Here is a 15,577-nt window from a genome sequence, read left to right as displayed (position 1 = left end):
CAGCATGTGACCAGTTACGGATAAACAAAATCTGTTTCTTTCCATAAATGCAACCGAGTATCCTGAATACTCCTCAAGTATCCAAAACAACTTTTGCACACTGTTCCTTCATGACAGTCTGTGGTTGCTCATTTTGTGTGTACCCAGAAGAAATTCTCTATCCCCCTTCTCACAGGGGAGAGAAGGGCAAAGGCTTTGCTTCATAAACTTCCGATTCTCTTGCCTGCATGGCTGCAGAATTAATCTGTTGCTGAAGAACCTATACAAATTTGTATTTGCACAAATTAGGTTTATTTAATATGATTGGTTTGTAGAAGAGAGAGATAGCAGCCTTCTCCACTCAAACAATCTCAAATGAGATTTGGGGCGCCGACACAGAACATGGAAAGTTTTCAGCAGTGCAGGGGTTTGAATATATATTTGAAATGTCTGCATGACAGTGGAGGCTGAGCTCTATGGGCATGTGCAGGCAGAGCCAGGTAGGGTTTCCTAAACTATTCAGATCCCACCTACAGACATTATATCCCATCTAAGACATTGTCATCATTCTGGCAACTCTCCTTTGCCAGTGTTGAACCATAAACTTTGTCATTAGCAAAATTACAGGCACGAGTGTGGGCTGGGCTAAAACTGGCTTTGAGTGCTATGGATGCAGTGCTGGTGCCTTGCAGTGGAGAATTTTATATATTGTACATGCACATTTGTGGAAAAATGTCTCAATGACAGACTTAGTTTTTGGATTGAATGCTGACAGCAAAGTTGCTAGACTGGGATGTGTAAAAATACTTGTTCTGCTTTCTCAGAGCAGTTAACCCTTAGGTCAAGGGTGCAGTGGCCGCTGGTTAAACAGGAATTAACTCAGTGTCTCTCCCAACTGACTGGATGCAGGAGCAGATGACTCGGTTTTGTCTGAAGATCGACTGAATGAAACTGAACTCACTGACTTGGATGGGCAGCTGGAGCCCCCTGCCAAAAACTACCTGTCTGTAGAAGAGGACAACAACCTGCGCCACTCTCACAACGACGTCTCCCACGCCGCCCAAGAGCACGAGCTGCACGATTCCGAGTATGACAGCCATGGCGAAGATAAAATGATAGCTAGAAAACACAGTCACCACTGGCATCACAAACATTCCCATCATTCCCATGGCCACTGTCATTCTGGAAAAGACCTGAAAGATACTGGGATAGCTAATATTGCTTGGATGGTAATTATGGGAGATGGCATTCACAACTTTAGTGATGGCTTAGCAATCGGTAAGCAAAAGCACTGAGTATTTCTCAACAGTTTCTCCTTACCTTTAGTAACTCTGCTAATATTTGACTTATCAGTGATCACAGGTAAGGCTCCCAGTTAGCACCTGTGGTTACTGCCGTTGTTCAGTCTCCTGCAGAGCAGAAATTGAAAGGCTGTCAATTGTAATAGTTTCCCTTTTGTTAATATTCTGTGCTATTTGCACTAAAATTAGTGTAGCAGTAGCAGTGACAGTCATAGTCTCTGCCAAGGTGCAGACAAACCTTGGGATTTATGGAGCACAGTAACCCACGTTTCTTGTCTGGGTCTCAGTTGCCTTAAAATTATAAATAAATGCCTTTCAGTCTTTCTTAGAATGATATTTACTAACAATAATAGTAATACTATTTCTATTATTGTTAATACAGAGAATTACACAGTATGTGCAAATAAAAGTACACTGTAAATCAGTTTACAGAAATAATATAAAAGTACTACTTAGGATAATTTCATTTTTATTTAATCAAAATATTATTTTGGCTCATGGTCAGTATAGATTTATTTCTAGCCAAGTGCAGAAGAAATTGAAGTGCCCAACAGATTTTATTAGATTTATTAAATCAACTTGGAGTCACACAGTGCTCTAAATGTGATTTGAATTGTAAAGTATATTAATTTGGATATACAAGTCAGGATGATGGTGGGAGGACTGAAGTGCACACTTTTGATTCTTTACGAAGGTAGCTGCTTAAGAGTACGCAGGGTTCTGAACTAATGGCAGAAGGGACACACCCATTTTGAAGGATGGGGCATAAGCATTTGTCAGGGTCTCTTGTTAACAATGGAATCTACTGCAGTTTCTCCATTTCCTTCTGACAACTGCTAAAGAAACTAAACTCCTTAAAAATTAACTTGTTGCTTCATTTTCACATTAAACAGGTAAGACGTTTAGACAGTGGGTTCTAAGGCCAAAAGCAATTGCCACGCCTCTGTTAAGAACTTCACAGTACTGAAACTCCATTTCTAAATATTCCTGGGTTAAGCCCAAACAGCTGAATCTGTGGTAAATTGTAGATTTTATAAAAGCATGCTCATCTTTTTAATGTATCAAGCTATGAGGAATCCAGAGGAAAGTTAAATTCCCCTCTGTCTTCAGATTGTGTCTTCTCTTTCCGATTTATGCTGCCTGTTTAGACTGCTCACTGCAGGCTCTTTTTGTGCTTTTCTCTGCTACAGTACAGAAATTTAATGCCAGTTTTCTCATCTCAGAATTATTTAAGGTATGAACTTAAAGTTGATTGAATTCAATTAGCTTATGCGAAAGTACTGAAAGATATTTATGGCAATGTTTTTACCCTTATTATTTTCCAGGTCTGGCTTACTAATATTGCTGATATGTTCTCTAAAAATAAGTAGAAAGGAGCTGGAGAGGTTATGGGTTAAACATTAGTTTGGATTTCCAAGCTGGAAAGGAGACAGACTCTTGCTCCTCTAACTGTCCTCATGTACTTGAGAGTTCCTCAAAGTGTAAAAGTGATGTTATTTATTAGCTTGTTGCCTTTATGTCTCATTTTTAGCCAGTTGTGTTCTCCTCTCCAGGGTTTGTCTGTCAGATAAATGAGTAATAAAGCCTGGAGTGGTAATGCACATCCAGAATGCTTACAGTATTTCCCATTTATATAGACAGGACACAGACACACTGAAAAATATTAGTGTGCGTTCTAACAGAAGAGTGTCAGCTCTGCAAAGTCGATTGATTTTCTGACCTGAAAATAGTGAAATAGCATTTTAATTTTTTTTCTTTCTTTTTTTTTCTAGGAGCAGCTTTTAGTGCTGGACTGACAGGGGGAATTAGTACATCTATAGCAGTATTTTGTCACGAGCTTCCCCATGAATTAGGTAACTAAGTGTAGAAACTGTGCTCCATCTGTACAAAATCCTGATCTAAAAGCTTTTGTAATACTGTGCTATAAGCACAATGCAGTGCAGAAGCTGCAGCGGTGACCAGAACTTCAGAGGGTGAGGGAGAAATATTGCTTCAGAGTAGGTACTGCTACAGGATTGTGTTGGGAGTGTCTAGTTACAGCACTTGTGTAAAGCTTTTTGAGCATGTTTTAAAACTGTTCTCAGGAGCATACGTTTTACACAGCTCCGCATTTTGTAATTTCACACTACTCTACGTGGCATTGCCTTACAAAAAGTTAAGTTGCATAAGTAAACACAGGTTTTCATAAGTAAAATTCCATGTGGGAATCTTCAGAAGAGGCTTTGTTCCAACTGTGGCCAAGTTCAGCAGGTGTGGCCATTTAGGGTAAAGCCTGTAGGGCACTGTTGCCAGTGCCATTGATTCTTCCTGCCCTAACTGAAGCATTTCTTCTGGAGGTAACTAGCCATGATAAAACCTGTTGTTTTCACATTGCATGAAAATTTACTGAACCCTGAGAGTTTAAAAAGAGCAGCCAGAGAGAGGAGGAGTTTTCTGTTTTTCCACTGATGTGAGGTTGTGCTAGATTGACCTATGTCTGTTCTCACAGCTTGCCCACTTGAAGAGCTGCTGGGTCTGAATGATCAAAAGTGAGGTAAAACAAGCACTTCAAAAACCTTAGAGGTGATGAGGGAAAGCATTTTATATAGGCAGCTCCTGAGCTATAGGTAAATCATGGGCATAGGGGGGAAATAATAGAGCAGATGTTCATGGTTTGACACCTATGCTATACAATCATTAGTTAAGTGAAGCTACTTCAGTATATAAAGGATTGCGATGTATATTACAGTGCTTAGAACTTGACAGCATAGCATGACGAAATGAACCTTGTATAAGGGGTGAGTAGTTTATACCTATTTTTTTATTTTTTAAAATTTTGATATCTTTTGATTCTAATTTTTGATTCTAGATTAGGCAAATAATTACAGGCATGGGTATAAGAACATTATATAAGAATATTACTTTAATTGCCCTCTTGTCTGTACGTCATCTTATACTTCTCATGATCACAAGAATTCAGTTTGAATGGAGTAAAACTATTAGAGCTGACTACAAGACTGAAGTCTAGATTTTTATAGAATATTTACTTTTAGCACCTAATTTAGCAGAGCTGCCCTGAATTCAGAATAAAACACATTACCCTGGCATGCCTTCACCCCAAAAATTGATTCAGCGTGGAAGTGAAGTCATTCTTTGTGAATGTAACTCTTCCCAGTGCTCAAATTCAAATTCATTGTCATCCTCTGAGGGGACAAATGCCTCGTTATTCTCTTCCTGGATTTGCATAATGAGGTGTGTATAGCTAAGAGGAATTTTCACAGGTATTGATCCTAACTAAGCCTCTGGTTTTTTGTGCAGTGAAGAACTTCAGAGAAAGATGAGTGTGTGCACACAGGTGTGTTCTCTGTGGGAAGAGCAGACCTAGACTCCTCCATTCACCCTTCACAATTAATCACTGCTGCCTTTCTGACAATCAGCGTGATGAACAGGCACCTTTAAATCCTATTTGAATCAGGCGATGGCTGTGCATAAGTACAGTTCTCTCGAGGTGGCCGGTTCCTGTGGCTCAGTCTGCTGTGAGCCCCTGCAGCTCATTCTTTGGCGAGGGGCTTTCTCCGGTCGCTGGGCGCGGCGCTGACGCCCAGCCCGTGTTGTCCCCGCAGGTGACTTTGCGGTGCTGCTGAAGGCAGGGATGACAGTGAAGCAGGCCATCGTGTACAACCTGCTGTCGGCCATGATGGCCTACATCGGGATGCTGATCGGCACGGCCGTGGGGCAGTACGCCAACAACATCACCCTCTGGATCTTCGCCGTCACCGCCGGCATGTTCCTCTACGTGGCCCTGGTCGACATGGTACGGCTGGCTGGGGCTTCGGGGCCTTCTGGGCAGGAACCTGGGGCTTCTGTGAGTGCTGCACTTCAGTCTGGTGGTCAGGTTTATTCTTCACTGAGATTGTATCATCATATATTTGGTTCTGGAAAGTTCAGTCTGAGCTTTTACTATGAGCAGCTGGTAATCCAGAGCTGTTGTGGTGAGTAGGTTTTAAAAAAATTACCTGGTGGAAAAATGTTGCTGCTTCAAGAACACACAGCTGCTTTATCCTTAGTGTGTGTGTACACCATAGATCAGACCCTTCAGGCAGCAATACTGCTGTGCACGTTACCAGCCCATATTCAGTCCTGATTGCTCTCCTCTAAGCTGCTTCAGAGCTTCATTTGAATAAGGCAATTTTCTCACTTTCCCAGACCAAAGGTGATGAGATCATTTTTCACTTTTGGGGTACTTTGTAATGCTCTCCACTTCATTATGGAGACTTTAATTCGTAAATATACTGTTGTTATAAAGTCACTCTAATCTATTAATAGGTGAATAAATCCTTTTCGGGGCCTGCTAAATTGTTAAATAGAATGTCTGAGTAGAGTGATCCTTCTTGCAACTTTAGGTACTCTATAGTAGCCTATAATGCCTGAAATATCACTTCCTTGTAAGCTCTGTGTCTGATACTTATTTCCTGTCCTTTGACTGAAGATGTCATGGATAAAGGAAAGGAGGGCAGTACTTTCACTCCTTCATTCCTTTTTCTTTCCCTCGACCATCTTAGTAGTAACCAAATAGTCAAAATCCCATAGCCTGGCTCAGTAACAGCAGGAAATCTTCTGCAAGAGGCACTTGAAACTGAACCAGTTTTGTCTTGGTGTTTGCATAATCAGCCTCCTTCTCAAAGATCTCTTTACCTGGCACACAGTAAGAGTAGATTTTGATTCCTCCCCAGCTGTGAGCAGAGGTTCACAGAGGTGCAGTTTTCTAGCCATTCCTTACACCAGCCCATTGAGAATGAGCCATTTGGTATTTTTGCATTTGACTCTCCTGAAGTTTATCTAATTACGTGGGTTTCAGTGATAAGGATATTCCTCTCCAGGCGTTTCACCTAAACTCGGGCGTTTCAAAATCCTCCAGGTTTTCCATGTTCTTTCATGAAACTTCATTTGGTAATAACTTATAGGAGTAATCATAATATCCTCCTTCCTGACACTCTTGTTTTGGTTTGAGCGGGTACATTGAATTGTCCAACTTGAATAATTTCATCGTACTGGGAAACAAATTTATCTGTTGCAGTTTTTGTTCCTTTAATCTCTAGTACTGACACCATAAGCTTTCAACTTCGAAAGGATGCTTTTTTTAATTGACAGGACCATTTTTTATATGGTCCCTGAAAGTGGTCACATCAGCCTCTAATATCAATAAAGCAAAATGTTTAGTCATCTTTAGATGTGCTGTCAAAGTAAACATCCAGAGTGTTAAAGCCCATTAGAGTAATGCTAAGGTGAAGCCCTTTATTCTTAATGACCTTACAGCACTTTGTAATTTATAGTGCTTGCTCTGGAGCTGCCTGGTCTAGTGTATATGTGATAACCATTTAAACATTTTTCATACCAACTGGGGGGGCTTTTTGGGTTTTGTTTTTTGAGGAATTGGAGTTTTTTTGGGTTTTTTAAAACATTTAAATACTTAGTGCATCAAATTAATTATCAAGTTTATGTATCTTTTAAAAATGCAGTAATACAAGACAAGATGGGTAATATATTTGGGGTTTTAGCAGCTTTGATGTCACTGTCTGTTGGGCAGTATTCAAGTTCTTGGAATAACCCAAACTGATTAGATCCTAGCTGATCTAATGAAGAGCTATAGTTTCCTTTTTCTTCTGTATCGTCATTTTCTGTACTAAGTGAGTCTTGAAGGAATTCCTGTAATAATTCCTTCCTTGAAGGAGTTACTGTAAGAGACCTAAAGATCACAAGTGCCTCAAACATAAATCACCAAAGGACTTTGCCCACTGTAGCAAACTGTGCAAAGAAGCAACTGCTCCTCTGCCACCACGGAATCCCACCCCATTCCCACTGAGCATAGTCCTGACTTAAGATAATGTTAAGATGGGATTATTGTCCAGTTATCTCAGGCCTAAGGAGAAGTAAACAACGCTGGGGAGAAGAATGCAAAAGCAAACTAGCTCTGCTGAAAATGAGCTCTGGCTGGGCCCAGCAGGGGGAGGCCATAGCCCAGCACTCCGGAGGGAGGCACCGACTCAAAGGAAGACAGAGACTGGGATGGGACTAATTAGCATTGGAAGTGAGGGAATCATTAACCGGCAGAATAAGAGAACTGCTTAGCCAGTGAGCATCGGGCATTTGTTTGCTAAAATGTGTGACAAGTTTCGAGTGGCTGGCTTTGGGGAAGCCAGGGTGATGAGGACCAGGGAGACACTGGCTGGATCCACAAGTGGTGACTGTGTTCTGCTTCATCTTTCTCTGTCACTCTTTCTTTCTCCTCTCCCTCCTCTCTTTCCTATTTCCTTCTCTCTCTGCCTCGTATTTGCTGTTAAATAAAATCCTGACTCTTTGGTGTACAGTTCCATTCACACCTTAATTCAGGCAGAAGCATTTCTCAATAACCAGCTCTTAACATTTACCTCCTGCTTTCTTGAATTAATTTCTTTGTAAATATTTTACTTCTGTTCTATATGGATGGCTTTGTAAAACACAAAACTTTATTTTTACATTTCCAAGAGCACTACTGTTAGTTGATTTTGTCAGTACTGACTTTTCCTCATAGGTGAGCAATATCCAGAATGTCCAGAACTTCCATAAATTCTTCTGCACATAAAATTTCTTGAATTGCTTGTAGCTATCATTCCCACATTTAAAAGGGATGTGTATGTGAGTATGTGTAAGCATCTCAAATGACAAATGACTGGCTACGTTAATCAAAGTCATACGTTTATTTGAGTATGACTTGAATTCTTTTAAAATTAAAAGAGCAGAACTTGAAGAATATTGGGCTGCACCCTATCTTGAGGAACTTAATGTTCAATTACATGGATGATCTGGTGAAAGTTCAAGGAAAGGCATTTTTAGTTTGTTTTGTAAATACATCATGTGATTATGTTTTTATTGAATGTAGTCGTTCAGTAGAGTTTAAGCTGTGTCTTAATGTATTGGTTTTATATCTGAACTCTGGAGTGTTTATTCTTGACAATATCATCTTCTAAACATGTCCATGGATAAATGGAATAGAGGTGAAATAACTTCTTAAATTGCTTTGTATCTTTTAGCTTCCAGAAATGCTTCATGGAGATGGAGATAATGAAGAGCATGGTTACTGTCCTGTGGGGCAGTTTATTCTTCAGAATCTAGGCCTGCTTCTTGGATTTGCCATCATGCTGGTGATTGCCCTCTATGAAGACAAAATAGTGCTTGACATCCAGTTTTGACCTGATGCTGGTAATCACTGTGGTTCCAATCTGTTGCTGTCTGGCTTTGAGTCTGCACTGTGTGGCTGTGTGCACACTGCTCAGAGGACACGTGGTGCTTGCACTGCTTACACAAGGACAGGAGATTCCTTTCTGCCTGGAGTAGCTTCTGCTTTTCTGTAACCCCATCAGATGAGCTTACCCAACACAACTCCTAAACTCAAGTGAGCGATGTTTAGGAAACCCTAAATCTGAGAAATAACGGCCAAGGTCAGAGTGCTGTGTAGGGAGCACTGCTTGCTTAAGAAAGAAAAAGTACAGGGAAAGATCTCATTTGGGAAAATACCATTCCAGTAGTTACAGCTGAAACTCACACCTGTGCAAGGAACCCAAGGAAACTTTTAGTGCCACAGGAGTCTTGAGTAGCTCCTAGCTGTCTCTGTGTATGTATAGATCTATATAGATAAAGACAGATGTGCAGACATACACTTGTGTGTGTGCACATCTGTATATACACGTATTAATCCTGTGCTGATTTTTCTGCATAGTGGTGACTCAAGTATTTAGTATTACAGCAGGACATGGCTGGAAACCACTGTGCTCGCTTAAATTTTTAAAAAGAAACCCCAAGCCTAATCACTGTTTAAATTCTTACAAGCTGTGTTAAGCTGCACTCCATCATTGCAAAGCTCCTGTGTAAGAAGGCAGGCTGTTGCCATGTACTCTGCAAAGTGTAACTTCGGTCAAGGGTCAGTTTGATGATGTTTTTCCCCAACTGAGATTTATTTGATGTTTGTTCCTTGATATTAGTAGGAAAAAGCAAAATGCAGTAGAATTAGTGTTAGCTTGGGGAAATCCCTGACCTTGGAATTATTGAGCTGTTTCTGGTTCTTTCTTACAGATGCTAAACATGTATTGTGTGCCACTTGCAGCATAAACTACTGAAGAATTGTGGCTGTGAATTTGTGCAAACTCTTTTAACAAGAGAATCCATGTGGAAATTTCTCCATTTTTTTAAATGATTATTTTGGACTGTTTTCTCCTCTTCATGTTAAACCAAGGTGCAAGATGCTAGTTCCTGAAGCTAGACACAAGGGTTAAATTCTGCTCTGTATATGTTGTACTGGTAGGGTATTTACGATACTGTAACAGCGCATCAAATCTGTTCCTACAATGCCTTGATATCAGACAGTGATACCAGCCATTTCTGGCAGTAAAGAATATGTAAGAAGATTTCTACTTCCAGTATAAAGGAGTTCATTTCTATGATATTTTTTTACAATTTTGGTATTTAAATTAGATTATTAAAAAGCAGATGTGGTAGAACCATGGTATGTGTCATTTAGAAGAATAGACTGAAAATTTGGGCCTTAACTTGCTGGGACCAGCTGTCCTAGATCAGATTGTGCTGACAGGCATTTATTGCCAGACATGAGTTAGTTCTTCTTGTACCCATCTCCTTAAAAAAAAATAAATTGTGAGTTTGTGGGGAGTGCAAGTTGATTCTGTAGTACCAGTCCTAAGCATGGTAGTAGCTTTTTTTTTAAACACCCGGTTTTTCTCTCTACTGTGTATGCCAGGTAAAAGCTGTACTTTGACTGTGTGCTGTAAGTTTTAAAGTTCCGGTCTGCTTGGTGCCAGTGTAGCTGCTAAAAACACTAATCCTAACGCCTTTAATGAGAGCCAGTGGCTATCTGCATTCCATTTCAAGTTCCCGTGTTTCCTGTGGCCCTTTACTTTGGAAGCTTCATTGGTCAGTTTAGCTTTTACTGAGAGCAGCTCGTGTGTTTTAAAGGTATCAGTTGGTTGCCAGTATTTCCTCCTAATGCAGTATCAGGAAACAGTATTAAGGGTCCATTTCAAAGACGGGTGCAGTTTCTTCAGTGAAGAAGCCAAAAGCCCAGGGTTCAGGCATGCAGCCATTTGATGTTCTGAACTCAGATTTTCTTTTTTCCTCTTTAAACATGTTTAGTGTAGAACCCTAATTAACAAACACACTGTTGTTAGCTTCAGATTGCTGAATTTCTGCAGTGTAAAACTCCTGGATGACATTTTTGCATAGTGCCCATGTTAGGTCAATGAGACAAAACTTCCTGGATACCTTCTGAAGATCTGAGTTTAAACAATCTCTGTTTGTTTTGTATTAAACTGACTGACTTAAGTTTGTTTGGTTTTTTTTCTGTTAATTCTGAAATATAAGGGGGCCATTATGCAGCTGATGTTTTGTCAAATGATAAAGATTTATTTCTCTTAATTCTTTTCAAATGAAGATTTCTGTATTTCCCGTAGTATATTAACTGTTGTATTAGTTGGAATGTGGTTATAGCTCAATACACTGCCTCTGTAGGAAAATAGTTAACTTCCTTCCAAGACCATCTTCAGACAAGGGAAAAATGTGGTCGTTGAAGGTAGGTACTGTATTTTTCATGGAACATAGATTTACTTTTATTTTCTAGTATTTATTGCAAGTGTAACAGAGCAGTGTAACAGCTGTGACCTCTCTATGTTTCCACCAGTATTGAATTCCAGATTATTCTAATGTACACTTTTGAGTCATGTTACAGACAATCTGAATTCCACTACATTTCTACTTGGCCTCAACATTCCATTTGGCTTGAATCCAGAGTCTCATTTAACTTGTATTTGTTGGAGGGCATAAATGTTACTTGTATATTTTACAATGCTGTCACTGTGTGACATCCCATGTGAATTCTGATGTAAATCACATTGCACTCAATCCGCTGTGATTATGCTTAGAAAATGTTGTAGTTGCTAGATGCAGTGTGATTATTTTTTTATTATTTTTTTTCCTGTCCTCTCCCCATTAACAACTGAGTCTATGGTTTAAAATGTGATAATGGTCCAATAAGATAACTTGCTGAGCTATTGGGTTTTTTTTGTTATAACTAAATAATTTTTAAAAAATTTTATAAAGCTGGAAATTATCAAATGCTGTTTTGTTCATTGTCAACAGTGTTGTGTTCATTTTATGTATGTTCCTTATACATAAGGAGCCTTCAGAAAATAAAAAAAAAAACATATTCAAGGAGCAGATATTTCTCTTGAGCTTCTTAAGGTTTGATTACTTTTGTGTTTTAGTATTCCTTTCAGTTCAGCAGACATCACTACAAGCCCCTAAAAGAAATTCTGAAAAGGAAGGTGTCAAAATACTTTGCTTAACAGGGTTGCTTAAACAATTAAACACCAACATAAATGTCTAGGGCAGTCAGGTAGGAGCAATACTGAAAACAAGAACAGTGGATTGGGGGATTCCATGGAAAGTTACTGTGATCATCTGGCTGATCCTGTAGTCATTGGACTGCTCAGGGAAAAGGTCCATAGCCTCTTCTGGAGAAAGCTGCCCATCCTGGGAAGTTCTCACTCCCAGTGTTCAGAAACATGGTCTGCCCAGAGCATGTCTGAGTTTATTAACTCTAAACCCTCCTCACTGTTCTTGTTCCATTCACTGTGGCACTGCTGCAAGTGCTTCCTCTAAAGCAGCAGGATTCCCTCTATTACTGCAGTAAAAGTTCCTAGCTTAGAACTAACAAAATCCAGTTGCTTACAGATGAGCCTTTTTTTTCCTCCAGAACTATGGTGGCATGCGACTGTACCTGGCTTTCAAACTGGACTAGAACTGACCAAGGCTTGAATATTGTTAAAAGCTGGAGGAAGTAGGAGATACAGGAACTGACTGTACAGTCACAAAATGTTTCCTCAGGAAGACAAAAAAAAATACAACCCCCCCATAAAAAGCCTTAAAAGATTCTTAGGTGGAAAAGTAATTTCACCAGAAAGGAGCTACAACACAATAAAGTACAGTGAAAACTCAGGAGGGAATGTGAACATACCAACATGGATACACAGTAGAAAATTAAGGTAAGGATGTATGGCTTTGCATCATACCTGTGTAAGAATGTCATCAAATAGCAGTTGTGTTCCTGACTGATCCTTTGTAATAGCAGCATTTGCACTCATTCCAAAGATCTCTGGGAAAGGATTCTGTGTAAGTGTCTTTGTATATTCAGTACAGCTTCAGTACTGAGACAAGGTGGGGAAAAAATACCTCTAGACCAAAAAAAAAAAAAAAAAAAGCAGAAGCAGCCAACCTGCCCACAAGAGGCCACAAGCTGTACTTCAAAACCACCACAGGCTTTCCTAGAGTGATGAATAAAGTGTGCTAACTAAGATATAAAAGATACAAATATACATTTCCTGAAAAATTCTGGGAGCTGATGAAAATTCTGTTAAAATGAGATCCCAAGTGTAAGGGGCTGCAGCCCCTCTCTGAGCCCCCTGCCTGCCAAGTGCCTGAAGGTGTTCTGCTGATGACTGACACAACTCCTGTGTTAATTAAGCTGATTATTGTTGCCTTTCTGCCTCCAGTAGATATAATGAGCTATTTCTCTTATGCCTATTTTAAAATGCTTTTAACTTCACTGGGCTGTGTTTCTCACTTACTGTCCCCTGAGTGCTGACTCACACAGAGTCAATTTAGATGACAGTAATTGGGTGGTGTTTACATAATGTCCCTTTCTTAGAAGTCACTGAAAAAGGCCTGATAGAAGGTGAGATTAAGCCACCAAGCAAACAGTGACTGAGTAAACACTGAGACTCATCAGTTTCAGTGAACATACATCTATTTAAAAAAAAAACTATTGGTAATTCTGTTGTTCTGACACATATCTCCTTCAGGAGAGGCAAAATAAACACCACTTGGATCAAGTACATAATTGACATTTGTAATGATTTCCGAGGAAAATAACATCTTCAGAACACTTACAGAGCCCATCCCAGTGTCAGTGCCTCTGGCATTGTAATTGCATTCCCCAGTCACAGTGAGGAGCAGCAGCTGGCAGCTCCTGCAGGAAAACAGGACAGTGATCTGAGCAGCAGCCCTATCAGTATCACTGTAATTCACTTGGAAGGCAGCCAGAATTCTCACTGCAAAGTTTAAAAGCTGTTAATTACTTCTGCTAGTTCATGCTTGAACCATTTCATCTCCAGCCCTTCAAATACTTTTAACAGTAATCCCTCAAGTCACCCAGCCACTCCTGCTTTTGAAGAATAATAGCACCAAAAAATTCCACAGTAATGCAGCTGAAACTCCCTGGATACAAGTTTATGGAAAACTTTTCCAAAATTATCTCAACTTGTTCGACATCTTTCTAAAATAAATGTATGCTATCACAAGGCCATAGCTGTGCTCAAATTTTTTAAAATTTATTTATTTCTTTAGAACATCAAACATGCTTAAATTCTTGAGGTTGGGAGAAGCTGGACATTAAAAGATAAGGTGCATAAAAAGATAAAATTATGAGTGATAAAATTATTTGCAGGAAGGCAAGAGTGGGTAGTGCACTGAGAACTGGGATGAAGAAAACCAGTCAAAAAAAGTACCACTAAATGTTTACTACGTACAAATCATTATCCTTCAGGGCAAAAAAAGGTTCCCTCCCTGCTAGGAACTGTATTTGTAATTTGTTCAGAACCTTTGGTCATGTAATAGGAGGATATCCCCCTCACAACCCCCCTTACTCCCCACTGTCCTTCAGGAAAGAAACACCTCGGTGAAGTTGCTTGAGTCACTTGCCTGTTCATCACATTATTGCTTGAATTTGCCTGTTAACCACGTTACTAACCAAAATCACTGCAGGCTGACAGTGGAAGGAACACCCCTGTTCCTGCCCATCCGTAACTCCAACAGACTTTGGCCATGCTGGGCTGCTTAGGATGTTGGAACATGAAGAAGTGCCATGTATTGCTGGCAAATTCCCAAGAAGCTTCCATGGCAAACACCCACCTCTGCAGGCAGGGAAGGAAATGCCCTCTGCCAGAGTTCCTCAGCTGCATCCCGGCTGGTTTCACTCTGCAGCAGTCCAGGTGCTGGTCTTGTCCCTGGCACTGAATAAATCACAGCCAGCCATCAGGTGTGGCAGTAGGATATTTTACACCTTGCAGGAATAGTTCTTTTTTTTCTCCTGTCCTGCACAGCAGAGGTGAGCCACTCTGAGCCCAGCTTCTTCCTGCTCGCACACTTTGTGAGGCAGGGGAAGCCTCTTCTTGACAACCAAAGGCTTTCAGCAGGAAGTCTTTAAATGGTCATGAGCAGCATTTCCTGAGTCTCTTAAAACCTCAAAGCAATTTTATTTTTTTCAAGCTATTTATTTGTGTACATTTAATTATACATCTTACGTACAACTGCATGTATGAGACCATGCACCTGTACATTTTTTAACACCGCTGTATTATAAAATACTTTTCATACAATGTTTTAGCTTTTGTTTTATCCTTACCAAGTTTGATTTCTGGCCTTTACATAAAGACATCAGGTAGAAATGTTTGATTTAGTTTTCAGTTGAGACCGTTCAGGTAAATATTCAATCTCAATATTCAATACATTAACTAGAGAAAAATAATGCAAAATAATGTAAAATGTGAATGCAAAATAATGTAAAATGTGATTGCAAAGACACATCAAATTATTAAAACAGTGGATAGGTTTTCCCAGTCTTACCTTAAAAAAAAAAAAACAAAACAAAGCACCTAGAGAGCTGTATTATTAATGCCATAGCAATAAGTTTCAATTGATGAAGTATGAGACAAGCAATAAAATAAAAAATAAATTTACTTCACTATTGGCAGTAATTGAAACTGCTTTCCTTGCAGTGGACCACAGCTATTTCATTTCTGAGGCCTTCTCCTCCCAGATCACAGATACCCGTTCATTAGGGTCGGCTTTCACTGATTTACAAAGTTGCACCAATACTCACAGGTTTTCTGCACTTATTGTAAAAGTCAGGATCAGATAGTGGGTATCAGATATTTAATGTACTGTATAGTTTAAAATGCAATTTAAATATTTTCTTTCATGTCATGCCACATCTTGTGTATCTCCCAGTGAAAAGCTCCAACTACCCGTACATTTAATCTGGACCTATGAAATTCTGACACTTTCAGAACACTTCTGTAAACAGTATTCTCTTGAAGGATGCAGACAACCAACCTACTATAAAATGCAGAATACCTTTACAGCTTGGTGGCTGAAGACTTGAAATGTACCTGTCATTCTCAACAGCACAGAATTCTGACAGAATTATAGGCAGGAAA

The 15,577-nt window shown here is 39.7% G+C and overlaps 1 protein-coding gene and 1 long non-coding RNA gene across 17 annotated transcripts in view; one reads left to right on the top strand and one right to left on the bottom strand.

The window, feature by feature from the left end:
- The window catches only part of SLC39A10 (solute carrier family 39 member 10), a 43,372-nt gene extending 31,691 nt beyond the window's left edge, over positions 1-11,681 (top strand). For 15 of the 16 annotated variants that reach the window (XM_068196312.1, XM_068196313.1, XM_068196314.1 and 12 more), the window contains 4 exons: positions 889-1,257; positions 3,053-3,133; positions 4,883-5,073; positions 8,330-11,681. In XM_068196312.1, the coding sequence (XP_068052413.1) occupies positions 889-1,257; positions 3,053-3,133; positions 4,883-5,073; positions 8,330-8,488 (800 nt within the window). In that variant the 3' untranslated portion in view covers positions 8,489-11,681. The remainder of the gene's footprint in view (positions 1-888; positions 1,258-3,052; positions 3,134-4,882; positions 5,074-8,329) is intronic. The other variant, XM_068196298.1, reaches the window with a different exon arrangement.
- LOC137477360 (uncharacterized) lies at positions 981-13,995 on the bottom strand. Its single transcript, XR_011000954.1, has 2 exons — positions 13,251-13,995; positions 981-1,388 (listed from the first exon to the last, which is right to left on the bottom strand). It is a non-coding gene; the product is annotated as an uncharacterized lncRNA (long non-coding RNA).
- Between the last annotated feature and the right edge of the window lie 1,582 nt (positions 13,996-15,577).

This window comes from Anomalospiza imberbis, chromosome 7, assembly GCF_031753505.1.
Source record: "Anomalospiza imberbis isolate Cuckoo-Finch-1a 21T00152 chromosome 7, ASM3175350v1, whole genome shotgun sequence".
NCBI classification, from domain to species: Eukaryota; Metazoa; Chordata; class Aves; order Passeriformes; family Viduidae; genus Anomalospiza; species Anomalospiza imberbis.
This window is presented reverse-complemented; position numbering and strand designations above follow the sequence as displayed.